This window comes from Solea solea, chromosome 17 (assembly GCF_958295425.1).
Source record: "Solea solea chromosome 17, fSolSol10.1, whole genome shotgun sequence".
Classification (NCBI taxonomy): Eukaryota; Metazoa; Chordata; class Actinopteri; order Pleuronectiformes; family Soleidae; genus Solea; species Solea solea.
The window spans coordinates 9,817,023-9,826,338 of NC_081150.1; the positions used below are offsets into that span (position 1 = coordinate 9,817,023).

General features: G+C 43.0%; 1 protein-coding gene across 2 annotated transcripts; it reads right to left on the reverse strand.

The window, feature by feature from the left end:
- Positions 1-297: 297 nt before the first annotated feature.
- myb (v-myb avian myeloblastosis viral oncogene homolog) lies at positions 298-8,304 on the reverse strand. 2 transcript variants are annotated; one of them, XM_058614342.1, is made up of 15 exons: positions 8,147-8,304; positions 6,200-6,317; positions 5,975-6,046; positions 5,684-5,776; positions 4,654-4,874; positions 4,322-4,550; positions 4,149-4,217; positions 3,922-4,026; positions 3,259-3,531; positions 2,601-2,713; positions 2,382-2,496; positions 2,188-2,283; positions 1,977-2,075; positions 1,788-1,871; positions 298-1,655 (listed from the first exon to the last, which is right to left on the reverse strand). In XM_058614342.1, exons 1-15 carry the CDS (start codon positions 8,167-8,169, stop codon positions 1,542-1,544), a joined length of 1,824 nt encoding a protein of 607 aa, XP_058470325.1. In that variant the 5' UTR covers positions 8,170-8,304; the 3' UTR covers positions 298-1,541. The 2 variants fall into 2 exon arrangements, with proteins under 2 accessions (XP_058470325.1, XP_058470324.1); XM_058614341.1 differs by having other exon boundaries at positions 298-1,652; positions 8,147-8,184.
- Positions 8,305-9,316: the final 1,012 nt, after the last annotated feature.

The following is a 9,316-nucleotide window of genomic DNA, read 5'->3' on the forward strand; positions in this document are numbered from 1 at the left end:
ATTTGAATACTACAGATTAAACTACTTTTCTGCTAGCGAGAGCAAACACTTCATTCACTGCAAACAGAGCACACATTAGTGTGTCTTCACAGCGCTGTTTGCTCAAATATCTTTCACCACTGCAGGTTATTTGTACAAGTTTTGATGAATAAAAGCATACAGCTTAAATGTGTGGATTTGCATTTTACTGTAGATGGCCCATTGTGTGCCTTGCTGCGTTTTCTCAATTCCCACCACAACTTCTCTCAACTGTTTTTGTCCCTTTTTTGAAAACAGAACGACGCCGAGCACAGAAGCTGTAATAAAACAACACACTTTATTTACTAGGCAGTTTAGAAAAGTATAAAAAGACATAAAAAAAAAAAAAAAAAAAAAAATAACTTGGCATGTATAAATGCTTTCATAAAATTACTTTTGCTCAAAAGCTAGTATAAAAACAAGGCATCAAAAATACGGTAAAACAAGTCGTCTGCTAAGTGTGTCACACGGGCTACTGCAGTCTCGGTATAAAAACAAAATGCTGATTGAATATGCGTTACAAAAAAACTTAAAAAAATACACAAAACAATTAGAAAAAAACAAAAACCATACAAAAGTTTCGACTGGGCTTTTGTTTGTAGCATAATATAAAATATCAGTGTTTCGTACTCTTGCTTTTTTTTTTAATGGAGAATATAAAACTCAAGTGCAGGTTGGTCCTTACTTTTACTGGGTAAAAGCTCATGGTTTCAAACATGAAAGAATGTAACATCATAGTCATGCGTCGTACATGAAACGAATTATATTACTGATAGCAAATTGATTGTCATAATTTAATAATTAATATGTATAAATAAAGGTGCCCCAGTGGCAATTAGGTAATACTAATAAGGCCTCTCCTGCTGTAAAAAGACGTGGTGATTTGTAGTTGAATAACGATGTGAAGGAGAGACGAGGTGGCACGAACGTTTGAAATTTTCAGTAGACCCATTCAATCCATTTGAACAACAAACAAAGCAACAGAAAAGTTTCAGAGGTCAGTTTTGAAATCATTAATATGCCATTAGATATATGATAATGCTAAGAGGGCTTAAATACTTAACTTAAAAACACTGCTCCATTGGCCAATTGTAAAAGAAAACATCAATAAAGTCATAAAAAAAACCCAAAAGAAATAAATTAATCAACTTGTTCTTTATATTAATATCAAAAATTCAGAATTAATAATACAGCCCAAATTATATAGCCACCATATCCCATTTATAATACAACATTGAGAATAATACAATGATAGGACCAAAATTGAGAGGACAAACATTATAAAAAAAATTAAAAAAAAAAACCCAAAGCAAATTCTATGTAAAAGATATATATAAAATAAAAAAAAGGTATAGTCTTTGGTTGGTTGAAATCCAACAAGTGTGAGTGTAAAAACACCAGTGGCATAGAGCCTCTCCCAACTGTTGTACCACAACAAATATGAAACCCGCCACGCTGCGTCCAGCGCACTGAGTGTTGATGTTTCCAGTTCAACGTGTGTGTGTGTGTGTGTGTGTCTCCGTCTACATGACCAGTGTCCTTGTGGGGTAAGTGTTGATGTATTTGTGGCTCTGCTCCGAAGCCAACACGTGCTCCTCCGTTTTCCCGCAGGTTGTCTGCTCCCAGGTGCTGAGCTGCTGGTGACCGATGACGAGACGGAGGAAGAGGAAGAAGAAGAAGAAGAAGAAGAAGAAGAAGATGATGAGTTTTATAAATGTCTAACTATAACTACGTGCCGTATAAATGTAGAGAGGTGTACAGCCACATACCTGTAGTGGGCTGCCCATGCCTCTGTGGGTGAGGTGGTACGTTTTGTGTCCGTCTTCACTGAGCAATGAGCTTGTGAGAAGGTCCTTCACGAGAATACAAAAGAATTCATGTTACTAACACAAGTACACGACAGTAATAGCAGAATAACATTATTAAATGTGATTTGAGGAAATTAAAGGAGAGCTTACAGGCACTTCTTGTGCAGGGCCGTTGGGGGAGAAGAGCTGTGTGTGAAGGTCCTGTGCTTCCCACTGCATACACGGGCTCCTCTCACATGGGGATTCCACCTAACACCCAGAAACACATCATGGTCAATTACACGCCCGTGATAAGGGTAAACTGAAAGTAAATGACATTTTTCCACTTTCTTTTCTTTCACTTTCTGAATGGAGGACATACCTCCTGTTTTATTTTCTTCAGAGGAGGCTGCTCGATGGCGCACTCAATCGGTTCCTGTTTGATGGAGTGGACCATCTGCTGCTCCAAAGGGATGTTCTGCAAAAGAGAGAGACACAAACCCCCAGAGTGAGTCTCAGGCAAAATATTGAAACAACGGCAATGTTTAACCGACTCATTTGTAAAGTTTCTCTTACCTGTAGTTTGAGTGGTCCGTACTTGGCTTCCTGCAGGGCCAGAACTGATCTGAAAGGCGTTGGCGTCTGAGGCGATGACTCCAGGATGGAACGGCAAATGTTTGGAGTTCTGAACCTGAGAGGAACAACAGACGGAGAGATGTTAAAAAAAAAAAGAAAAATACTAACAACAAATCTTCATTATGCTGTAAAATCAGTAAAGGACAGTGAGCGACTTACATTTCATTCTCTTTCTGCGGCTTGACATCGATCAGAGGCTTGGTGTCCACGGGGGAGTTCATTGGTAAACTGTCGTTGTCGGAGTGTTCTGGGCTCATGGACTGGCTGAGAAACTGTGAGACAAACAAAACAGAGCGATTAATGACAGAGGTTTGACAGGTTGAAAATTGTAGATGGATTGCAGTTGGCAGATCATGTGAGATGGAGAGAAAAGGAGTGAGTCTTCAAAGTTATAGATGGGATGATCGCAAACTACTAATACTGAATGATTTGCTGTTGATTCCATCAGATGGCAAGTTTTTGAAGGGGTGATTGAATGGATTCTTATCACACAGCAGCTACTTTAACTACCTGTGAGGGTGAAAAGGGGAGATTTGTGACTGGTGAAGGCTTGGGTGTTGAGCAGATGAAAGCAGCCCACGCTCCGTGAGCAGCTCTCTGACTGGGCGAGACCCTGTCTGTTCTGTGAGCGCTCCTACCCAAGAGCCCACTGGTAGTGGCTTCACCCACTGAGGAGAGGCTCTGAGGAAAGGGCGGGAAAATGGGGATCAGGGCCCACTACTGGGAGAGACCCATTTCGCTAATTGCTACGCTGATGTCTTTGTCACGTGGACAGTTGAAACAAAAATAAATACATGGGGATCAGTGTAATACTCACTGAATCAATGACTTCCATGGATTCCATGAACTCTGGAATATTATTTGAGAACGTCGAGCCACTGTGATGACGGTTGCTGTTGTTGTTGTTGTTGCTGCTGCTGCTGTTGTTGCCGTGCGCACGTGTCGCAGAGGCGCTCTCTTCTGGTAGGCAGCTCTGGTCCAGGGGCAGGGTGGGGGCCGCTTCCTGGTGAGGAGGGAACAACATGGCCACACCCTCGGAGCTGCTGGTCAAAGGGCTTTGGCTGACCCAGGTCGGATATGGCAAATTCATCTGGAGGAGAAAAGGATGTGAAGATTTGAGAGGGTTGAAAATAACAATATGTGCCGTGCGCGCACACAACACACACACACACACACACGAGCAGAGTGAGTTTAAAAAGTGTCCAAAAAATAAAAAAAAAAACAAGAAAAGGGAACTTTAATGTAAAGGGTGACAAAAGTGTTGAGTGGAAGGTTGCACAAGGGGTCGTGCACATGCACAAAAGTGGTGATAAGGTCCTGTTTCATCACTTTTGCAGAAACAGACCCCCCAGATGTTTCCTCCTCCTCCTCCTTGTTCACACCAACACATGTCTAACCACTGTCCTCACAACCAGGGTCAAATGCACATAAACTAGGTTGTCATACTTTGCACAGACACACACACACGTAGAGGACTAACTGGTAGTGATGGCTGTCCTCTTAGTTCATTTTCTGTTGACATGAGCAACAGTTCGATCTCCTTCACCCTCTGTTCCTTCTCGGGGTCTTCCTCACTATAGTGTCTCTGAAAGAACGAGAGCGGGACGCAGGTTTTAGTGAAATGATCCATGTTCTCGTGTCTTACGTTACCCAGTCAATCTCCCGCAGGGAACCATTTGATTTGAGACGACTCGCTTTTGCTTTTACCTGTATAGCAGCAGTCCCACGCTGGGGAATGTTCAAGATGTTCAAATGCAACGCCATGGGGAAGGACACCTGTTATAACCCAATCACAAACAAGTCCACGTCAAATCAGGGAATCTCCTGCAGCCGCACAGTCGGTATCGAGTCATGTTTTCCGTCAGCATCTTCACACTTACCCTGTGTGTGTTGGAGATGTAGCTGTAGTTGTGCGGCGACAGGGGAGGCAGCTGCGCTTGACTAGTCGAGTGACTGGGGAAACCCATAATGTGACTGTTGGTCTTGACGTAGCCGTGGTTGATGGAGAGCGAGGAGTTGCCGTTCTTCGACGCACTTTGAAGGTAGCCCTCCTGCTCCACCTTCCGCCTCATGGTGGAGTTCCAGTGGTTCTTTATAGCATTGTCAGTCCTGCGCGTCGTGAAGGACACAGAGTTAATACATTGTGCCGCCACCAAACAGGGGCTCAGTGAGTTCCACCTTTCTTTCTTTTTTATTTCAATCTCCGCCTCACCTGCCAGGGAGCAGCTTTGCAATTTCAGCCCAGCGATTGCCCAGCTTCTCGTGTGCCTGATAGATGATCCTGTCCTCCTCCTCAGTCCACGAGGTCTTCTTCACCTCCGGGTTCAGGTGGTTGTGCCAGCGCTCGCGGCACTGCTTGCCAATTCGTCCCTTCAGGTGTTTGGCGATCACCGACCAGCGCTTGGCTCCGTATTTATGGACCAACTCGATCACCTGGAGTGGTTTATGTGTGTGTGTGTGAGAGGGGGGAGCGAAAGAGGAAAAGCAAGAGAGGAGGAAGAGCGTTGAAAGGGAAGAGAAGTTAATAATGGTGGAGGGGCATGAGGAAAGAGGAAGGAAGGAGCAATAACAGGGAGGACAGGGAGAAGTAGAGAAGTACAGACAAAGAAGAGTTACAAGGTAAATGGGAGGTAGAGTAGAGAATAAGAGAGAAAATAAAAACTTGTTAGTTCTCCACAAAAAATCTCAGACACTCATATCTTGTATTCTGAACACTTCCCCTCTCCTGTCCTCCCTCCTTCCTTCTTTCTTTATCTCTCAGCTTTGAGGAGGTGATTGAGAACACCTGCTGGTGAGCACTGAGGGAGTTTCCAGTGGAACGTTAGCCACTCCGCTAATCATTACAGTGGCGTCTGGGTGGGAATATAACTCCTTAGGACGGGCTCAATAAATACTGCCCAGGTCGTATCAGACTAGACGTGTTTCTAGTTGAGTAACATCACACTTCTTTTTTTTTTTTTGGAAATAAAATGTGCAACAGGAGCAAAGCAGTTGCTTCAGAATAGTTGCTTTAATCACACAGGAACATAAAGAAATAGTTTCTTTTCTTTCTTTTTTTTTTAACCCTGAATGACTTGATTGCCTGCTTCCTGTGAGTGGTCAAGTTACTCAAAATGAGTGTAAAGGTCACCCTAATGGCTCTCAGGAGGGAGGCATCTCCATGTAAATATAATATTGATTCTTTAATTCCTGCTACAGTACCATGCAAAAAAAACCTAAACTCTAAAAGATGCTTTTCTTACCCTCTGGTCCTCCTCTTTAGTCCATGGTCCTTTGATGAGTTCTGGGTTCAGCACTTTCTGCCATCGGTGCTGACACTGCACATCTGTACGATTCTGATAGGTCAGACAGCAGGGGATTAATTTATCGTCCTCGCGTAGAGCGAGATCACGCGCAAAAAAACTAAACTGTGAATCAGCGTAAACCAAAAAAAAACATCTCGTCGCCACTCTGTCACAAGCCTGTGTTTTCTGATGTCTATGTGCATGCCCTTGCGTGTGTGTTTTTGTTTTGTTTGTGCGCACTTGACTTACAGTTAATAGGCTTGCGATTCGTTTCCAGTCGTCTGATCCATGAAGCTCGACAAGTTTTTTCAAATTCTCATCCTGAAAAAAAGAAAGAAATGATGTGTTACAATTTGTATTTTACACATGAACATCTTTCACAGCAGAATGGTCTGGATGAGTCACTGAGTAGGTCTTTTGGAAATGATTCTTTTCTACTAAGAGTGTGAAGTGAGAACCTATTATATTACATACCTCTTCTCGTGTCCAGCGTGTTTTCCCAAGGTGGCGTTTCCCCGTCTTGACTAGTGATCCATCATAGTCGTGTTCATACATCTCGTTCTCCTCCTCATCCTCTTCACTACTGTAAACACTGCACGCAGAGAAAGAGGGAGAGCGCATTTTAAAAAAAAGAGGTGGTGACTGTGTGAAAAAGAACAGTGTTCTTTGGACAAATAATAGCACATTAAGTACACGTCTATTTCCAAACTACTCCCTAATCATCTCTTTACAGAGTGCAAGAAGAACTCAGCCCACTCTTTAACTCATCAGGTGTCAACACAGAGAGAACCAGTCATACTTGAAGGTTTGGGTGCAGGGCTTTTAGCCAAGACACCCACAAGGGGAGAGAGTGAGAGAGAAAAAAGAGAGAGAGAGAATGAGAGGAGGGAGGGGGGGGTATGGATGAACAGGTTCCAGTGTTTTTAGTTTCCACAGATACTGGGAATGGCACATGCAATCATAATTTCATGACCCTAACGTGTTCAGACCTGCACTGGCATTGTACAGCACAGCCTTGCCCCGCACACGTGCACACACACGCACACACACACACACACAGAGGTGTTTTTTAACCAATCAGAATGTGGAGCATAAACAAAGTGGAAGCTAGGTAGGGTAACAGTGCAACAGGTGAACAGGAACCCCACTGAGGTGTGTTTGTGTATACTGTGTGTGTGTGTGCTTGTTTATTAATACGGACCATCTTCCTCTATTTTTCACTCTTCAATCAAGTATGTTAACCAGAGCAAGACCATATGGAGAAAACATACTGCACATTTTTTAAAGCAAATATAAGTTTGTTTTTTAATCAATTCATGTATATATTTAAGACCAAAATAATAAAAATAATAACACATATGCCTCCACACATAAAGTAGAAGCAAACACAGGATGATGAATATATCATACTGAAAATGATAATCATTTAAAACTGCATCTTAAAGCATCAGCGCGGTTTTGTGTTCAGAGGACTCTTCCTCGGGTTATTTACGTCAAAGCTTGGGGATGAACTAATAACCAATATTAACAATCAAAGGGGGGGAACCAAAAACTTGAAGCACAAGCTTGATGCAAACAACCAGAGGCTTTTCAGAGAAGGATGGATCAATTCAATGGATTCCCTTTAAGGCAGACAGTGAGGGTTCACTTTGTGTGCAAAAAAAACCCCCAGCCTCCACTTGAGGACAAGTGCACACACGCACGCGCACGCACATACACAACACTGAGCGCGCTTCACTTCTTCAGATGCTGCGGCAACATTCAGGTTCACCAAGGTCAGATAATTACGATCTATGTGTCGGTTTGGTAAGTTAAATACACCAAAAAACAACAACAACAAACAAAAAAATATAACGTGAATATTTCCAAAAACTTCACAAACTAAATGTAAAATTGTATGGGAGCTCGCGTGGACGGTCATTGTGTTTATAGAGGCTCATATTAGAGCAAGTGTCCACGCGCCGTACAGCGACCAGCGTGGCACGCGCCTGTCCGGCCGTCAATAGTAATACAAAAGTTATTGATGCGCGCGCGTGTGTATGCGCGTGAATGCTGCCCGTGAGACTCCCGTCTCTCTTTCTCTCCCCGCACTGACAGCAGCAGCGCGAGGAGCGCACATGCCAGATGACCACCTGTCATGAGCGCGCGAGCGAGCGAGACACCCACACCGAAAAACACTCAGTGTTAACGGCTTACACAAAAGCACAAAAGGAGCACAAAACACGAGCAAAATAGCACAAGAAAAAAAATAACACTGCATGTCAACAATAATCATAATCAAATAAAAACGTAGCCCCCATTTAACCTCACGCCGCCGTCCAATAGTAACGAGGGGGAACAGGAGGAAAAAGTGTAACGGAGAATAAGACGCACATGGATGGATGAAATGATTAAGTTGGAGTCAAAGCTGCGTGGACTCACCTGTTTCTCGGCCGCCGTGCCATGTTAGAGGGTATGTGCAGCAGCTCGCAGGTACTTTCGCTCTGTGCTCTGAGTTAGTTCTCCCGGCGAGCAGTCAGGTTGACATTAATTTAAACTACAGCAGCCCCTGCGCCAGCTCCTCCCTCCTCCCCTCGCATCCCGGTAAATTTGGCGCTCCTGAACTGCGCATGCTCAAACTTTTGAGTACTTCAAGGCCCATCTAAGGTGTTTGAAATCACTCTACGGTTTGCACTGAAACACGAAAAACACTTGTAAAGTCAGCATTCTTTTTCATATATGAGGAAAAAAAACATTATTATAGAATAATAACAAAAAATACATCACGTAAAAATTATCTTTTATTTTGGAATTACGTTGTATCACGCAAACCTATATCTGTTTTCATTTCCTTGCAACAGCTACACCATAACACCACAAATGGCACATCTGTAATAGCTGCATAAAATGTTGCAAATATTTTTGTATTATTAATTAAATGCTGGTTGGATGGTAGGGGTTGCTTTTATTACACCGCTGAGCGACAACAAGTAGTTGTTTCGAACAATATCCGAGGCGTCCCTGAAGGCACCATAGTACAACATCGTAGATTACATTCAGAGAAGGCGCGTTTTGCCTGTAGGTCCGCGCTAAAGCGCTTTTCAACAGATTTCATGAGTTACTTCTCCTCTGGTGAAAAGGAGAAGGAAACGTGTGTATCTGGACAATGTAAACAATTGCGGAATGAGGGGTTTGACAACTGAGGGAAGCAGAGTTGCTGCAAAATGCGCTGTATGTGTGTGATACCTGTCAGTCGTGTGTGTGTGCGTGTGTGTGTGTGGAGTGGCTGCTGGTGCTGGTGCTAGAGATAGCAGGCTGCAGATGTTTTGCCGTGATAAAAACACAACAACAAGGCCTTGTCTTATCCATTCTTATCGTTAGAATTAGCCTTTGTGCTCGTGTGGGCAAAGTCAGTTAAAGAAATGCAGGAAAACATAAAGTTAAGCACTGAATCCCACTTGCCTAGTTAGGCTCCTTTTTGAGTTTTAGCTTGCAGATAATGCGTTTATATTTATTCTGAATTAAGAAATAAGTCAAGTTCAGCTGCTATCTTGTAAAAACTTTTCTTACAGTAATAGTAGCTATAGTGTATTATTAGCATACACTTACGCT